This window comes from Nannospalax galili, unplaced genomic scaffold, assembly GCF_000622305.1.
Source record: "Nannospalax galili isolate Female #2095 unplaced genomic scaffold, S.galili_v1.0 scaffold1138, whole genome shotgun sequence".
In the NCBI taxonomy this organism is placed as follows: domain Eukaryota; kingdom Metazoa; phylum Chordata; class Mammalia; order Rodentia; family Spalacidae; genus Nannospalax; species Nannospalax galili.
Window position 1 is genome coordinate 3,145,272 of NW_008342297.1, and position 18,374 is coordinate 3,163,645.

The 18,374-nt window shown below is 44.6% G+C and overlaps 1 protein-coding gene across 4 annotated transcripts in view; it reads right to left on the bottom strand.

Annotated features, from left to right (window-relative positions):
* Usp40 (ubiquitin specific peptidase 40) overlaps positions 1–18,374 on the bottom strand; it is an 84,175-nt gene that overhangs the window by 17,022 nt on the left and 48,779 nt on the right. For 2 of the 4 annotated variants that reach the window (XM_017799388.2, XM_008838116.2), the window contains exons 17-23: positions 16,947–17,070; positions 15,527–15,584; positions 9,206–9,259; positions 8,305–8,393; positions 6,955–7,041; positions 4,081–4,117; positions 1,618–1,682 (exon numbers count right to left, since the gene is read on the bottom strand). In XM_017799388.2, coding sequence (XP_017654877.1) covers positions 1,618–1,682; positions 4,081–4,117; positions 6,955–7,041; positions 8,305–8,393; positions 9,206–9,259; positions 15,527–15,584; positions 16,947–17,070 — 514 coding nt within the window. The remainder of the gene's footprint in view (positions 1–1,617; positions 1,683–4,080; positions 4,118–6,954; positions 7,042–8,304; positions 8,394–9,205; positions 9,260–15,526; positions 15,585–16,946; positions 17,071–18,374) is intronic. The other 2 variants (XM_029565961.1, XM_017799389.2) reach the window with 1 other exon arrangement.

The window sequence follows — 18,374 nt, forward strand, 5'->3', positions numbered from 1 at the left end:
AGATTTTTGACAGGAGAAATAAGAGCTTGAGCTGCAGAAGGTGAAATTTTAGTGCTGTCCAAAGGCAGGTTGGATGTGAACCCGAGGAAACGAGAAGGGAAAAGAACAATGGCAGAGTCAAAGTTGACAGCAAGCCAGCTTATTCTGGTTAGAAGTGGACAGACAGGAGCGGGACGGAAAGCAGGTGGATGGAGGAGCAAGCGGGGCAGTCTGCAGGAGCAGACACCAGCCCAGGATGTGGGGCAGAAACAAGGAGCCACTAGGAGATGGGCATGGCTGCTGGGTGTGAAACACTGCCATGGGGAACGCCTGTGGGGCCAGGGAAGCTGTGGACGTCACTCAGGTAAGAGGCAAACAAAGGTCTAAGGAAGCGGTGTTAGGACCTACTGGGCCTTTGAAGGCTGGAGAGAGAGAGAGAGAGAGAGAGAGAGAGAGAGAGAGAGAGAGATTTCAGTCTGAAGACAGATGGGGAAGAGAGACTGCAAATCTGGGAATGGACGCTGGTTCTGAGAGACTCTCAGATGAACTGTTGGGACCGATTTGAGAGCCTGATCATGAAGAAAATTGCCAGGCTTGGTGGTGGATGCCTGTAATCCCAGCATTCAGGAGGCAGAGGCAGGAGGATGGCAAATTTGAGGCTAGCCTGGGGTATATAGTAATACCTTGTCTCTGAAAAGAAAGAGTGAAGAAGCTATTTGAATAAATATATCCTTTTGTCATCCTGTGAGTCCTGAAGGTTCTTTGAAGCCTATTTCTGACTTTGGGGGTGCAACATCACCAAAACTGGGGGCGGGGCTCTCTCTTGGACTGGACCAGAAAGGAGTATGACAATGCGAAGTCCTCGTATGCATGCTTGTCAAGTGTCTAGTGGTAAACCACTACCCATTAGCGTAGACATGGAAAAGGGTGGCTGACCACAGCTGTCTGTACCTTCACAGAGCCTCATTTGGCTTAGATGAGGAATTCTGATACAATCCAATGTCAACAAGAAGAGTAGCTGGATTCCACACCCTGTGATAGTGCTGTTCCTCTGACTGTGCTAGGTTTAGGGTGGACAATGTTAACTGGTTGGTATGATCACTCACTCACAGAGAAATTCTGATTAAAATATGAAAGGGTTGAGATTCCCAAGTGTCTCCGAAGGCTCTCCTGAGTTCACAGGTCACCTCCTCTCTGATGCAGAGGACCCCCTCCCATCAGAGGAGCTGCTCACTGGTATGGAAGTGCTTCCATCTAGCTGAGACCTGCTCTCTAGCAGGATACCAGCTAGAGAAACTGAAAACAGGCACATTCATAGATCTCTGTATTCTAAAATAGAATAAAAACTTTCTCTAGAATTGCTTTCTCTAGAATTGGGAGGGGGGACTCATAAAACATGAAATAAGCTTAAGCATTTTTAAGAGCAAAATATAGAGAAAGATGAACTGGTGAGATGGTTCAGCCCATAGGGGAGCTGCCCAAGCCTAAGGACCTGAATGTTCAAGCCCTAGAACACACAAAAACATAGGAGAGAACTGACCCCACAAGTGTCCTCCATCCTCCATCTGTGCCACGCACACATGCGCCCCCTCAGTATCATAAATACAGTTTTAAGAGAATGTAGAGAAAGGATCTTACTTCTTCACACAAAGGCTCCCCAGGTTCATAGCACCAATCCATCTTCCGTAAATGCCACATATCTCCTATGAAGGGATTGAAATTGGATGAAAAACCTCGGAGATGTTTAAAGGGTTTGCAGGAACGACTTCTAGGGAAGTGAATAGCCAACGAGGCCGCTCTACTACTAATTGTTTTTTTTTTTACCAGCAAATTATCTCTTCTACAACATGAAAAAATTAAGGTGTCCCCTCCATTTGTTTAATTTGTTTCTCATCCAGCAAGAAGTTGTGAATTAAAACAGTACAGCTGCTGGGGACATGGCTCGGGGGGCACCTGCTACCATCTGCAGTCCTGGCTTCCGCTCTAGCACCACAGACCACAAACAAAGCAAACTAGAAAGCATTTATGTGTGGATACTTGTGAATAAAATACTTGCTACTACTCTACACTTGTTTATGTTGATCCTTTATAACCTACCTGTACACACATACATGGATCCCAGATCAAGTGTATACACACACACACACACACACACACACACACACGGAATCCCTTCTGAAAGCCTTAGAAGGTTGAGTTTTGTTTCACCATCACAGCTGTAGGTACACACTGACACTGCTTAGCAATTTCTCACATGTACATGAGAATTCTATCTACTTGGCAGTCAATCTATCAAAAGTATAGCGATGGTACTGAAAGGCATTTTAGTCAGGTTGATATAAGTGGAGGTTTATAAATGTTGAATAGATTTTAATTAGTTTTCTGGGTTTTGGCACACTGGCTACACTGGGGAAATGAGACTCTTCTCATTCTCTTCTTTTAAAGAACTTTTTGTGGGGGGACACAGTCAAATGGAGCAAGTTAGAAATCGTGGTTATTAAGAGAATAGCAATGCTATAAATAAGGGACACCACCTACTCAAAATACCTAGTAGGAAAGAGAGATCTCTTATTCATCTCCCTGAGCCCCAACTTTGAAACTCCATAGTACCCTTCTTTCTAAGAAACTTACTAGCTGTTAGTTCAAGTGTCAAGCACAGTAAGATCTGTCAACTGACTTCCTTCTTCTCTCCTGTCCTTCCGTCTTTTTTGGGGGGAGGGGGGCAAGGGGTACATGTGTGGAGGATGAAATCCAGAGCTTTGCACATGCTAGGCAAGGTCTCACTGTGTTGTCAGCCTATAACTCTTGATTTTCCTGCCTCTGCCTCCAAATTCTGGGATTACAGAGATGGGCCACTATACTGGGCCATATATATATATATATATAAACACACATATGTATACTTATGGTTGTTGTTTGGTTTTTTTTTTGAGACAGGGTCTCCCTATAGCCCCCAGCTGGCCTAGAACTTGCTATGTAGACCAGACTGGCATTGATCTCACAGAGATCTACCTCCTGAGTGCTGGGATTAAAGGTGTGTGGCATCATGCCCAGCTTTATGTCAATTTTAAAATTCAATCTAAGTATCTTAAAAAAAAAACACCAGGAAGTTTCAAGTGAACATTATTTTTTAAGATTTTATTTATTGTTTTATTTTATGTGTATAAGTGTATTGCTTGCATGTATGTAAGTGCACCTGTGTCGTGCAATACCTGCAGAGGTCAGAAGAGGGCACTGGATTCCCCTGGGACTGGAGTTACAGATGGTTGTTAGCTGTCATGTGGGTTATGGAATTTGAACCCGGGCCCTCTGCCAGAGCAGCCAGTGCTCTTAACTGGTAAGTCATCTCTCCAGTCCTACACGTGAACATTATTACTTCACTACACACAACACAGTGACAAAGGGCTGATTCTGAAAGCAGAAACTTTGCTACTCCTGGAGTCTGGGCATGTCTTCTAACATTTCCCAGCCTGTTTCCACATGGCAAACTGGGAATGGGTGATCTCTGTGCTGCAGGGCTGTAGACTGCTGCTGAGATCAAGTGACACTCTGTATGTACACATGTACACCGCAAGCATGTCTTCCCCCTAGGTCTGACCCTCCCTTCATAAACAGAGCGGGCTTCAGTAAAGGAGCAGCGCTAACGGAGCATGGCGCCGCGGCGGCTTGCCAGCATGATTCCGCCGGCACAGCGTGATTTCTCACCCTCAGCTATTTTTTCCATCCGTATTAGAGTCTTTCGTCTATAACACAAAAATATCGATATGGGACAGGGCACAATTAAGTTCTAACTAATGTGATTTAAAAAAATCAGTGAAAGATCTGAATAACTCCAGGAGGCAGGAATCTCGGCCTTGTCTCTGCCATGACTCTGCTGGAGTCCACGGCTCTTGGCGCTCACCTGTCATTGCTTTCAGGATGCAGGTAAGAACCGGGAAGCTCAAAACTCAACTACTTCCTTTTTCTTCTTCTTAGTCTGTAATTTTCCCCCCACAACTCCCAGCGGGGAAAAGAAGTTTGAGAAGTTATCATTAAGCTTATAGATAATTTTTTAAAGTTAAGGATGTGGGTAAGAGTATGCCATCATGGTAAATAACTTACCTGGCTGACCTGCTTTCTCCAGCATTATCTTTAAACACTGTAAAAATAATTATGCCCAATGTCAGGTTTCTGTTTCTAAATTATGTAGTTTTAAAAGGGAAAACACACTTTTTGAACCTTACATTGGTTTAAGTCTGATTATGCTTAATCATTCTTGGATAAAAACACAAATAAGAAATAGGATGATTCCCAGGTTAGCGCTCTTCTAGGAGCTGAACAGGCTAATTCAGACTCGGGGGTGAGGGGCGTTCTGTTGTTTGCAGCTAGGACTTCTTTAAAAGTTTCCTTCACTGAGCCAGGCAGGGTAGAAACTGCTTGTAATTCCAACCACTCAAGAGTTAAATAGCATTGCAAAACAAAACCAAAACTGAAAACATTTCCACCTTCAAAGTCTGAACCATGCCTTCCTTCTTCTAAGGACAAATAGGGTGTACATGATTAGGTTTGATTAATACGGCTGACTGTTCAGATGTACAACAGATTCTGAATCCTATAAAAAGAGATTAGCCTTTAACACCCATGACAACAGATCCTGCATAAACTTACAGGGAAGGAAAGAACTGTGGAAGTTGTGACGTCATAGTCCACTGCAAGAAGGACATACAGAAGCTTAGGTGAGACAAAAACAGTAATTAAGGCCCAAACTTCCTGAAGGAAAAACATTCCCAAGTAAAACAGTAAAAAAAAGTTTGATAGTACTAAGAGCAAAGGAAGCAAAAATAAGGATGGTCACTGCTGTGTTCAGAACAGAGAGAACCAGCAAATAATCGAAATGTTCAGTAATGAGAGAACTTTTTTTTGAGACAGGATCTTGTGTATCCCAGACTGGCCTTGAACCCAGTGTCCCTAAGGATGGTGATGGCCTTGTGAACCTCCTTTCTGCCTCCATCTCTGCAGGGCGAGGAGCACAGGTGCACAGCACTCATCTACCCAGTGCTGGGCTCTGTACAAGGAGCCAGCACTCTACTAACTGAGCCATGCCTGTAGCAACAGGAGCAGTTTTTAAAAGGAGAAAACATCTGAGAGCAGTCGGAAGTAAAAAGGAAATTTATAGGTACCAGTCTTAAAAGATCTTTAAAATATCTGACATAAAATGTAAAGTTCTAGTGTACCATTAATCCCATTTAAGATGCAAAAGAAACCACACGGACAGAACAAGGTCTCCATTTCTCTATGTGCTTCTGTGGTATGTATTTCACTAAACATTGTTACAAGCTCTGAAGGTACTCACTGTACCATCTGATGACACCAGTGCCTTTTGGAGAAGGGACTAGAACAGAGTGGCAACCAGTGGGGAGTTTTAATCCCCTTTAAGTTTAAAAATTGAGAATACAGAAAAAATTGAGAATATATACATGTAAAATAAATCTTTGGCTGGGTGTGATAATGCACACCTTTAATCCCAGCACTCAGGAAGCAGGTGGATCTCTGTGAGTTCGAGGCCAGCCTGATCTACATAGCAAGTTCTAGCAACTTACATAGCAAGTTCAGCTGGGGCTACAGGGAGACCCTGTCTCAAAAAGACCAAAACCAAAACCAACAGAAAGCCTGGGTGGGGAGTAAGAGAGAGAAGAACCAAAGAAGAGTTCAGGATTGTTGACCTGAGCAGACACACAATGCCAGGAGCACTCAGTGAAGGAGAGAAACATGAGCAGCGTGTTCTGGGAGGCAGCTGGCCATCAGGAGCGCCATGGGCCCCTCACTAGCTTGCACTGGCAGCTGGATACTCCGGAGCAAGGTCCAATCTAGGAACCCTCAAGTGGCAGGGACAAGAGGAAGAGAAACACAGAGGTCCTGGTGGGTCAGATAACAAGAGCTACAGCCTTGTGGCAGACAAGAGACAGACGTTTCCAGAGGCAAGGTCAGCAGCTGTGTGGAGGGCCAGAGCCAGCAGAAGGGTGACGCTCCTCCCTGGGCACTGCATTGCGGAGGCCATGAGGGACCCCGAGACCAGCGACCAGCCTGCAACGGGGTCAGGAAAGTACAGGAGCATCAAATGGGCATCTACAAAGTGTCCTCCTGGGCATGGTGACATACAACATAGATCCCAGCACTTGGAAGCTGGAAGCAGGAAGACAGAATTTGAGGCAAGCATGGGGTACAGAGTGAGACCCCGACACAGACAGACACACCCTTGTTTTATTAGTTAGAATACTTCTATACAGAGAAACTTCTTGTTACCTATTAGTGACTTGGGGTCCAGTTAACGAAGGAGGATGGGATGCACCCTTAAATCTATACAGAACAGATTCCCAGTGCCTATGTTCTTACAAAGTCTGCACTATGGGAGCATGTGAACTTTGTGTATCCGGGACATAGCAAGGGATGAGGGGTTTCAACTCTCTCCTCTTTTGTTCTTTTGAGATAAGGTCTTATATAGCCCAGCCAGGTCTGGTACTCACTATACTGTGGAGGCTGTCCTCGAACTTACGATAATCCTGCTTTAGCCTTCTGAGTGCTGGAATTATAACCCACCTAGTTTAATTCTTTTCTTTCAATCCATTTCTAAATTCCTGTAGTTTCTTACACAGAGCTTAAGTTACTTTTCCCCTGATGCTCAACAGCCATCTCTGACTCGTGCTTGTCTGTCTATGCTGGGAATATACATGTGTGCCACCATGCTGGCTCCTTTAACCACGTTCTGCCTACTTCAAATTTCTATAGTAAATAAATGCTATTGATGGTCAGAAAAGAAAATACAACAATAGCAATTTTATTTAAAAATCCCAGTTGCTCACCAACTTTCTGGCCCACTGAACTTGACTTCTAATGAACATAAATAGTTCTTGGAACATTCCGTGTAACCCTCCCTTACAACCTCCAAATCCTAACACAGAACACCGCCACCCCCAAAACCAAAAAGTAATTACTTACATCTCTGACAGAGGCTGTTTCTTCAACTATGACTTCCATCTCTGCTCCAGGCTCAATGTCAGTTCCCAGAGCAAAAAACAGGAAGAGCTGATGGCAAGACAGAAGTGACTATAATTTAACCTGAATTTTCATAGTCTATATTATTTACTTTAAAGCCAAAGGCCCACAGAGCATTAATACAATTTCAGGACTAGGCTGCGGCTCAGCACAGGGCTGGCCCAGCGTTCTCAAGGCCCTGGGTATAACCCAGCACCACAAAAACAGACAAACGAAACAAATACCAAATTTTGTGAAAAGAAGGCTGTATAGAAAAATTTAATGTAATTTAAACAACAATCTCACTTTCTGAAAAGTAAAAATAGAATGCTTCCTTATCAGTGTGTGCCCAACATGCACTTCCACTTTTTAAGGACTGTGCTCTCCACCCACAGGTCACCCCCGTGGTGATGGTATCACTATACACAGTAAGTTTCTTTCTGAGTCACTTAGTTTTGATCTAAGTTTCTGTCTAGGGGCTCCATCCACAGTATTTCCCAAGGTACCGTAGGAACAGACTGTATCTGCTGCTGCTCATCAGTTCAGTTCCTTACAGCTCTGTCTGCCTTCCTATCTACCTGGTCACAGGTGTCCCCTGTGAGCTTGTCATGCACTGCTACTTGCTAGGATCTGAGGACAGCAGGCTGAAGGGGAGCAATGGATCCCGGAGCCAGATGGGAGTCTGGGTTGCCTTGATCCAGGTGGGAATGGAGCGACCATTAGGACTTTCAGGTTGTAAAAGAGTTTATTATCTAGGAGAGCTCCTGGCAAGGGGTCAGTGTCACGGTACTTTATATAGAAAGTGAATGCGACAGAGAGGGGATGGAGGAACTGCGGTAAAACTACAGCACCATTGTGAGATCCACACTAAGCCCCAAATCACTGCACTGTTTTCACTATTCTAAAATGACAATGATTGTTAGACTGCTAATTTTCGTACCACTGAAAACAAAACCAAAATGAAACAGTGCTAGCTGTGGGCGCAGGGTGCCAGTGACTGTAATCCTGGGTGTTAAAATGTTTATGGGGTGCTTTCAGTTTATGACACGTAGTGGGTTCATACTGGCAGGCCTTAATCCTGACACAGCCTCCTTAACGACAACATTTTTATAGAAAAGGAACCTCATATATATGCCTCGGAACAGTATTTTTACTTGAAAAGAGAATTACACAGATGTTTTAATAAAATAAAAATTAAGGAAAATTTAAGAAGTCTTTTGTAGAAAAACAGTATTACTAGGGGACTTAATGTACTAATTACGCTATTCTAGCCAGGAAGGGCTGACTCTGTCCTGCTGGGGGCGGTTACCGTACCTGAGAGGAAGTGGGTGCTTTTCCAGGACACAGTCCCAACGAACTCCCCAGCTTCACTTCTGCCTCCTCCAAAGTGCACCTGTCTGGTACTGGGGAACAGTGAAGGCAGCATGACCGCTCCGTATCCCCACCTCCCGTAGCCAAATGACTTATCTTCTTTGAAAATCCAGACAATCAGAGCTGCAGTACAGCTCAGAAGTAAAGTGTGCTTAGCATATGCAAGGCCCTGAGTTCCACCTGGCACTAGCACATTGGCAACAGGTTTTCATAGGCTGCCCTCCCCCACAAAGACTATTGAGAGGAAAAAACGAGCTGTGCTTTCTGTGAAAGCATCACACCCACTATGGCTGAGTGTAATTTTGAATCTCCACACTCTTACGTTACTCTCATTATCGTGTGCCATAGCGCTAAGAAAAGATTCATACTTAGTAAACATGTCTTGGCCAAAGACTTGTTTCTATGAATGAAAAAAATCCGCACAAGGGGCTCGATTCATCCACATTTAAAGTTGTGACAGTGAATACCCGAACTCATTAGGCTCGTTTGTGACTGAGTCAGGTGTGATGACCAGAGGAGCTACACAGGGGAGAAGCGAAGACTGTATCGTAGCTGACAGCTCAGTAAAATGAGTGGAGGACGCAAAGCAGCTTCAGAAGTAAGACCAGGAAGAGCCAGTTAGAACGCGCCATGACTAGCAAAGGACGGGAGCATCAGAAAGACCCACGTTTCATTTCGGAAGAAAGTGATAGAAGGGTCTCTAAAATGAGGCAGATACCTGGACGGAAACCTGCCCATAAGCCAGCTTGTAAATATACTTTGAGAGTATTGGTACTGAGGCCCTCACTTAAGGGAAAAGTGTTCTGACTATGCATCTGTTGGTCTGGAAACTGCCGAGACTTACCTGGACGAAGGAGCTTCCCAGTTCTATCAATGGGTCTCAAACAGCTGTTCTCAGCTGTGAACAAAAAGTTGCTGGTTAGCCACTTTAATTAGGATGAAGTACACTCAGCTAGAACCCAAATCAAAAAGCCAAACTCCAGGTGAGCACAGTGTGGACACATGCCTGGAATTCCAGCACTCAGGAGCAAAGTTAGGAGGCTGTGAGTTCAAGGTCAGCTTCAGTCACATAGTAAGATGTTATCTCAAAAACAAAACAAAACGAAACAAAACAAAACAATGAAACAAAACTCTCCAACAAGTGAAACAAAAAGTACCCAACGGGGACAAGTTTCACTCTGAAGCCACATAGGCTGGCGGCTCAGAGCCATGCGTCAGCAGGAAAGTTACAACTGGCCAAAGACTATTTTTTCCCAAAACATTAAAAATTCTGAGGTAAGCCGGGCGTGATGGTGCACGCCTTTAATCCCAGCACTTGGGAGGCAGAGGCAGGCAGATCTCTGTGAGTTCGAGGCCAGCCTGGTCTCCATAGCGAGTCCAGCACAGCTGGGGCTACAGGGAGACTGGCTCAAAAACACCAAAAAAGAAAAAAATTCTGACGTTATACATCAGGAAAGGAAAAAAAAAAAAACCCCAAACAGTAAAGCTAATATTTAGACATGTATTTTAAACACCACAAACTGAGAACTGAAAGTTTTTACAGTGTGTAAAACACTTCTCAAAAACTGGGTGTGGTGCGCACATGTAATGCTGGCTCCTGGGAGGAACAGGCAGGAGCAACACTGCCAACCTGAGGCCAGCCTGGTCCACACAGTGAGTTCCAAGGCCAGCCAGGGCTACATAGTAAGACTCTGTCTCCGAAACAAAAAATATATCAAGAGTAGTGTGATCAGGGCTGGCTTTTCCTCATGAAGAGCTGATGGGACAGCACGAGCCTCTCTCCCACCCCACCGGCAAGGGTGGCACACCTGTGAGATGCCGTGAGACCTCTGTGAGAGCACCTTCATGTGACATCTTTCTCTAGCACCACTTCCCCTGGGGTACTTTGTCCTGTTCATCACAGCTACATTCCTCGCTTAGGGCACTAGGTTTGCCTTCACCAGGTGCCTCAGCTGCATGTCTGGAGCCTCCTGACCGCCAGCCGTGCCACCGACAGGTGCTGCTTCGAGCTTCACACACTGCTGCCTGCGCTGGAGGGCACGCCCTCCATGGTCAACTCCCTCCCCCCAGTGTCCACTGTTCCACTACGTGCTCTGCTGGGAGCCTCTGATGCTTTTCCGCTGCACTTAGGCTGTCCTTAACCCAGCCTAGTGTCCTACACAGTCAGGACCCGCCTGCCCACCGCTCACTGCCACCTACTCCGTTATTCTAAGCAGACCGAGCAGTTGCCTCTGGGAGCCTCTTGAACATTCTTGCAATGCTAGGTAAGCTAACTGCCACACACATGGCCGGTTGCGTATAGTGACCAATCAGCACTAGACTTAAAAAGCAGTGAGGCGACTGCATGCCTCGTAGTTACAGTGACCTGTGAGCTGCACAGCTGGCAACTGCAGGATGCTGTCGTCAATTACCCTCTGCAATCTGAACCTTAAGTGTGCAATGCAGAACACCTGCATTTAAAGTATGTTCAGCAAAATGGGTTCGGCCAGTGTGCATTATTGAAGGCACAGATTTCTGCTCTGGGGAAAGCACATACTAAGGTTTTGGGGTTTTCCAGAGAGGAGAGTATGAACTTGGAGGGACAAGGTGTCAAGTCTTCTGAATGGGCAAGAGTAGCAGAGACCTAAATCTCTTCCTGAGGTTCCTCAGTTCTGTATCTTGTGCTATATTGTTATGACATTAGCGTATAATTCTAATACAGATTCCATGTGAAATAAGTGTATTAAAGGACTTCCCTAACTTAAAAAGTGGATTTTAAATACTGTGTCCTTAAAACCTTTCACTTCCAGCTGGGTGTGGTAGTGCATGCCTGTGGTCCCAGCTACTTGGTCAAAGACTGGAGGGTTGCTTGAGCCCAGGAGTTAAAGGCTGAGCCTGGGCAACATAACTAGACAACTCCTTGCCTAAGTCTAACATACAGCACGCACACACACACACACACACACACACACACACACACACACACACGGAAGGCCCTTTTCATATTCATTCCACAAGCACCTTGTGGGCATCTTCTGTGCAGGACACTCTGCCCTCAAGGGGAGAAGTGGTGCTAACGGCACAAAGAAAATGGCTACATCCATAAATGCGTGAAGCAAAAGCACAGGGCATCAAGTGTGAAGCAGAGAGATGAACTGAGACTGAGAGACAGGGTGGGACCCTGAGTCATGGACCGACAGGAGCCCGGGCAAGAGGCTCCCAGAGGCAGCTGCTCGATCTGCTGAGAATAACAGAGTGGGTGGCAGTGAGCGGTGGGCAGGCGGGTCCCGAGTCATGGACGGACAGGAGCCCGGGCAAGAGGCTCCCAGAGGCAGCTGCTCGGTCTGCTGAGAATAACAGAGTGGGTGGCAGTGAGCGGTGGGCAGGCGGGTCCTGACTGTGTAGGACACTAGGCTGGGTTAAGAACAGCCTAAGTGCAGCGGAAAAGCATCAAAGGCTCCCAGCAGAGCAGGATCAAGCCCATAAGCAGTGAAGACTGCTTGCTACAGGAAGGGCGTGGAGGGGGGAGAGGATGGAAGGGCGGTGGTGGGGGCAGGACAGAAGGAGAAACCAGTTACAGGGCAGAATAACAAACCAGTAACTATTAATAAAATCAAGCCCATACGCAGTGAAGACTGCTTGCTACAGGAAGGGCGTTGGGGGGGGAGAGAGGATGGAAGGGCGGTGGTGGGGGCAGGATAGAAGGAGAAACCAGTTACAGGGCAGAATAACAAACCAGTAACTATTAATAAACCACACACAACGGCTTTACTGAGGTTCATCCGTTTGAGGCGGAATCTGTCCGATCCTAAGTCTCTCATGCCTCTGTGCAGTCAAGCCCTCACTCCCTGATCCTGATCTTCTGTAACTATAGCTTAAACTGTGGTAGTCAAAAGTTCCACATGTGCAGGATCATGTAGCATGTACTTTTGTACCTACTTCTCTTCAGTTGGCATAATGACGTCTAGATTCTTCCATGTTGTGTGTGTGTGGGGGGGAAGTTACTGTTCTGCACCAACAGGCCCCACTAACTGCCTGCACCACAGCTTGTCCATCCCTTCGCCTGTTCATGGACCTGTGGATTGTTTTCCAGGTTTTGGTTATAAACATTTAAGTTTTTATTTTATGTGTATACATGTATTGTCTGCATGTAGGTAAGTGCATCTGTGTTGTGCAATGCCCATGGGGCTCAGAAGAGGCTGTCAGATCCCCTGGGACTGGAGTTACAGACAGTTGTTAGCTGCCACGTGGGTGCTGGGATTCAAACCTGGGTCTTCTGCAAGAACAACCAGTGTTCTTAACCGCTGAGCCATCTCTCCAGCCCCACATTTAAGTTTTTATAAGGGTGTATGCTTTACCTTTTCTTTGGCAAATATCAAGAAATACTATGTGATTGTTTAAATTTATAAAATCAAACAAACAAACGAGGCATCCTAAACGGTGTGTGCCGTTCTGCACTCCTTCCAGTAAGACACGGGACTCAGTTTGCTCCACGTCTTCACCAGCATTTGGCTTTTGTAGGGTTCTGATTTTCAACTGGCCTACACAGTGGTGTTATGACTGGAATCTGGCAGCTGCTGACACCAGCTTTCTCTCACAGGCAGGTCTGCCCAATTTGGGTTGGAATATCTTCTGGTCAGGCCACAAGTACTTTTGGTAAGTTCTATGTCTACTGTCCAATCTGTGTCTTAGAGACATGATCTCCCTAGCTGTAGCTCCCTAGCGGTAGCCTTTGCAAGTGTCCTTTGAGGAGAAGCCTCCATTTTGCCAAGGCCTGTCTTGACGTTTTCCCAGGGCTTGTGCTCTGTGCTCTAAACAAACCCGGGGCTGGAGAGAGGCAGGTCACAGCTCTTCAGAGGATCTGGGTTTGCTTCCCAGCACCACGTGGTAGCTCACAACCGCCTGTAACTTCAGTGCTGGGGAAGGACTGGGGGATCCAATGCCTTTTTCTGGCCTCTGTTTGCACTTCATGCACATAGTATAGATACATATATGAGGCTTTTTCCTACATACACATAATAATAAACAAATCTTTTAAAAATCTTTATATTACTCGGGGCTGGAGAGATGGCTCAGTGGTTAAGAACACGGCTGTTCTTGCAGAAGACCTGGGTTCGAATCCCAACACCCACATGGCAGCTAACAACTGCCCGTAACTCCAGTTCCAGAGGATCCAACAGCCTCTTCTGTCCTCCAAGGGCATTGCATGACACGGGTGCACTTACCTACATGCAGGCAATACTCACATACACATAAAAAAAAATTAAAAAAAATTTAAATACTTATACTAAAGTCATCGTCTTTCTTGTATGTTTTTTCTAAGAAATCTTACAGTTTTAGATTAAAAAAATTAAATCCTGAAATCAGACTTGTCATCTTTTCCCCTTAGAACTGTTACGGTTACTTTAGGGTCTTTTTCTTCAGACAAAGTCTTACTATGCAGCCCTGGCTGGCATGGAACTCACTACGTCACCCAGGCTCACCTCAATATCTGCTGACCAAAGGCATACCACGTGCCCAGCTACTTCATATTTCCAGGTAAATTTAGAATCACACTGTCAGCCTCTACCAAAACACACTGCTATGATTGTGTGTAATAGCACACGGGACTCTACAAACCAACCCTCCTCTGCCTTCTGACTGTCGAACACGGCATACCATTCCACTGATCCACGCCTTCCTTAGTTTCTCACAGAAGGTTTTCTAGTTTGCAGGGCACAGATCTTGAGCATACTTTGCTAAATATATCTTTGATACTTTATGGTACTAGTAATGCTTTCTGGTAAGGGCACCAGGGCAAACACTTTCAATTCTAGCACCTGGAGGCTGAGGCAGAAGAATTCCAAGTTCCAGGCCAGCCTGAGCTATACAGTGAGACCCTATCTAAAAAAAACAAGGCCGGGCGTGGTGGCGTACGCTTGTAGTCCCAGCACTTGGGAGGCAGAGGCAGGCGGATCTCTGTGAGTTCAAGGCCAGCCTGGTCTACATAGTGAGTTCCAGGACAGCTGGGATTACAGGGAGACCCTGTCTCAAAAAGACAAAAACAAACAAACAACAAAAAAACCCCAATGAATAAACAGATAAACATAAATGGTTTTCTAAATTTTGATGCCCATTTTGTTTTTGTTGCTGGTGATAAAAGTTCAATGGATTCTACATGCTGATTTGGAATTCTCTCTAATCAGATTCCCATTTATAGTCACTAGAATCTATGAAAAAGGACAATCACGAACGCTAGCCAGCAAGGATGTAGAGCCTGTACCCTGAACTCTATTAGGAGGAAGGCGAAGGTCCAGCCACTGTGGAAAACAGTATGGCAGCTTCTAATATTACATGTAAATCTGTCGTACGACCCAGGATTCTAATCCTGTATCTACCTAAGAGAACTGAGTGCACAGGCTCACGTGAAGGCCTGTGGGCAAATAAATGTGTATAGAAGCACTATCCCCAAAGTGTTAACAATCCAAATGCCCATCAACTGGCTAATAAAACAGAACACATCCCAACAACTGAATATTAGATAGCACTAAAATGGAGCAAACTACTGACAGGTGCTAAAAATGGACAGGCTTCAGAAAATACTCTGCTATGTAAAAAGAAGGCAGACACAAATGACTAAAAACTGTCTGGCTCCACTGTATGAAATGGCCAGAAAATGACCTCGCAGAAGCACAAAGTGCATTCACTCCCACCCGGCTCTCAGAACACAAATGAGTCCTGGAATGTTTTTGGAGAGATCGAAATGTTCTAAAATTGAACTGTGTTGGTTTCTATCTGTTCCTTTCCTATCATTAAGATGAGTGAACTTTATTCCTAAATTACATCTCATTAAGCCATTAAAAGCTAATGCTGAAAGAATAGTGAATTTGTAGAATATCTAGCATAGAATTTATGCAAGTGTAAAAAATATACCTACATATAAATACCATTTATAGTAAGTACACTACAAATACAGTCAGGTCAGATGTACCAATTGTAGCTGGGGAGAGGAGGGGAGGTCTGAGGAGAACACATAGGACTTTATAGCACAAAAACACACACATGAAAAAATACTAACATTTGTCCATTTTGGGTGGTAGGTTAGGAGATATCCTTAAATTATTTTTTGTACTCTTCCATTTTTTTTTAAATAAAAAAACCAAAATTAAGTTCAGCTAAAAACCAAAAAGCAAATGTAAACGATTACCTAGTTCCTTCATTAATTTTAACTCCTCTATGGCTTTAATTCGAATATCAAACACCACCTAAAATAGAGAAATAAACTAATGACTGTGTATAAGTTGAATGGATGGAGATGAAAATGAAGATCATCAGTATGGACACAGAGGGGTTGTCTGGGGTAATACCTGGCATCTGTTTTGTCTATAAAGTTATTGTGGTCATCTCTGATATTCTTTATAAGACTGAAAGCAAAAACTCAGAATAGATGTAAATAGTTTTCACCAATCTGGTTTAACAGGGACAAAAAGGATACCTGCAGAAAGTGGAAGAAACAGTTCCAGCCGCAGAGCAATAAACTGACAGCCACTCACCTGATGAGCAGAGGAAACTACAGACAGCTGTACTCCTTTTATCGGGAACAGATGAAATGCAAGACAGCAATCCAGGACAGCTACAGTTTCTAGCTAAATGGCTTTATTTTAGATTATTTTTTAGCCCAGTTTAGACCAATTGCCTTTCAGGCAATTTGGGGTAAAAGTGATATCAGGATCATCTACCTGATCTGTCACCAGAACCCACATAGTATCAGCAGTAGACCTGGGTGATACAGGATGCCACCAAAGCTTCCCATTAGGGTCAGGAACCAGTCCCTTGAGCTCTGTGCACTGAGCTTCCACTGTTCCTTCTAAGAGTATCAGTGAACGTTGATGCCTGCTAGGAATTATGATACTGAGGGCTGGTGAGATGGCTCAGCAGGTAGAGGTGCCTGTGGCCAAGCCTGATGGCCTGAGTTTGATCCCTGGAATCCACATGGTAGAAGGAGGGAATGGACACCTGCAAGTTGTCCTCTGACCTCCACACACATGGCTCCCCCTAACACAAATAAATAAATGTAAAAAAAAAAGATTTAAAAGAAACAATAATATTAAAAGAAAATAACAATTTAGTAAAAGTTTCTTTTAACTGGATGTAGAAGAAAGTCCTTAATACAGTAGAACCAAATACATATAAAAAGCCTTTTTTCTGAGATGTTACCTTTTAAGGACACGTGGCTTTACGTAGAACTCAGTGTACAATAAAAATTGAAGAAACTTAAAAACAAAATCTCACAAAAACAAAATAACAAGCATACATTTACATACACATGCACGTGCTTAAAAAATACAGAAAAGATCCTCAAAAATAGCTCTTCGTGCTTATCAGAGCCAAAGGATTCCCAAACCACTAGGCAGTTCCCACATTCTAATTCTAGGCTTTAGAGTTTTAAAAGAGCAGCCCACACTGTCCTGAAACAGGCTCTAGGCGGACAGAATTAAATGGGCAGTAGTCAAACGCTAACAAGACTAGAAGTCTAAGACAGCTGTTTGGAAAAACTGACACAGGTTTTTATAAATAAAACTGCTGTTACTAGGAACTGTCAGCCAAACCAATGATCATCTACTCACTGTGTTAAGAGCTGCGGGTATTTGAACTTGCTTCTCTTCTGGGTCTAACTGGCATAAATTTCTCACATGCAACCAGCTGGTCTCTTTGGCACTGCTGGTCCGTATTGCTTGTTTAGGCAACAAACTGCAGGTCAAGGAAAGACACCCAAACATGAACCCTCACAGCCACTTTTAGGGATCAAAAGAGTAGCAGTTTTCTTTGGACACCACTTTCAGAACCCGCATGTACCCCTCTACGTGGCCAAGGAGAAGGGACCACACTCCACCCAGCTGCCGCCATGAGCATCAGTTATCTTTCAAGGGTTATGTGAGGTAGTTGTCAATGGAGCTGATTTTCATTGGCTCCAAATCCTCTAACTGAAACAAATGATTTTTGTTTTCAAGGGGGAAGTTCCTCTTTTTGTTCTTTTTCCTTGTTCTGAGACAGGGTCTCATGTAGTCTAGGCTGACCTGCAACTCACTATGTAGTCAGGGCTGGCCTTAAACTCCTAATCCTATTGCCTCTGCCTCCCAAGTACTGGGATGACAGGCTACATACGTGCCACCATTCCCAGCTTCCAGGGCACTTCTGTAAGTGAGCAGTCATCTACTGATGTCTGCCTGCACAGGAAGCCCTAGGAAAAGCTTTAGAAGAATACCAAGCCCCACCCCTTGGAGTTTGAACTTAACAGCAGGGCAGCTGTGCACAACTGTGTAGACTGACAGTGCTACATATCTGTAGTCATGTACTTCGCGTATTTGTATTTCATTGAGGATTCCTGTTTTTTATGTTAGAATTGGCAGTATCTTATTGTAACAAAATCCTCCTGTGAGCAGAAGAAAACTATGGGCTAGCCGAGGTCTTCTGGGGGAGTGTGTGTCTGAGCCCTTAACTCTCCTCTTTATTTCAATTTTTCCATTCTGACACCTCACCTGAAGTGAGATACAAGAACGATATAAATGTAAGATGCTTCCCGAAGACTAGCTTAAAGCAGTGGAAAATGCTCAGTAGTTAAATGCTTCCTGAAGACTAGCTTTAAGCAGTGGAAAACTGGGTGATGATGGCAAAGATGTTAAGTGAAACACTATAAAACTAGGGACACCTGCATTGTTACCAAGTTTTCAAAAAAGGTATACAACATTTTTCTTCAAGTTTTATAACTCAAAACATTTCCATACGCACTATTTAGGAGCTGGGCATGATGGTGCACACCTGTAACCCAGCACTTGGGATGTGGAGGCAGGAGGAGCAAGAGAGTTCAAGGACTGTCTCAGCCGCACAGAGAGGCCAGCCTGGCTACATGAGAGCTTGTCTCAAAAGAAAACGACATCTGGAGAGATGGTTCAGCAGGTAAATGTGTTTGCCATGGAAACCCGATGACCTGAGTTTGATCCCGTAGCACACACGAAGGGCAGAAGAGAATCATTTCCCACAGCTGTCCTTAGACC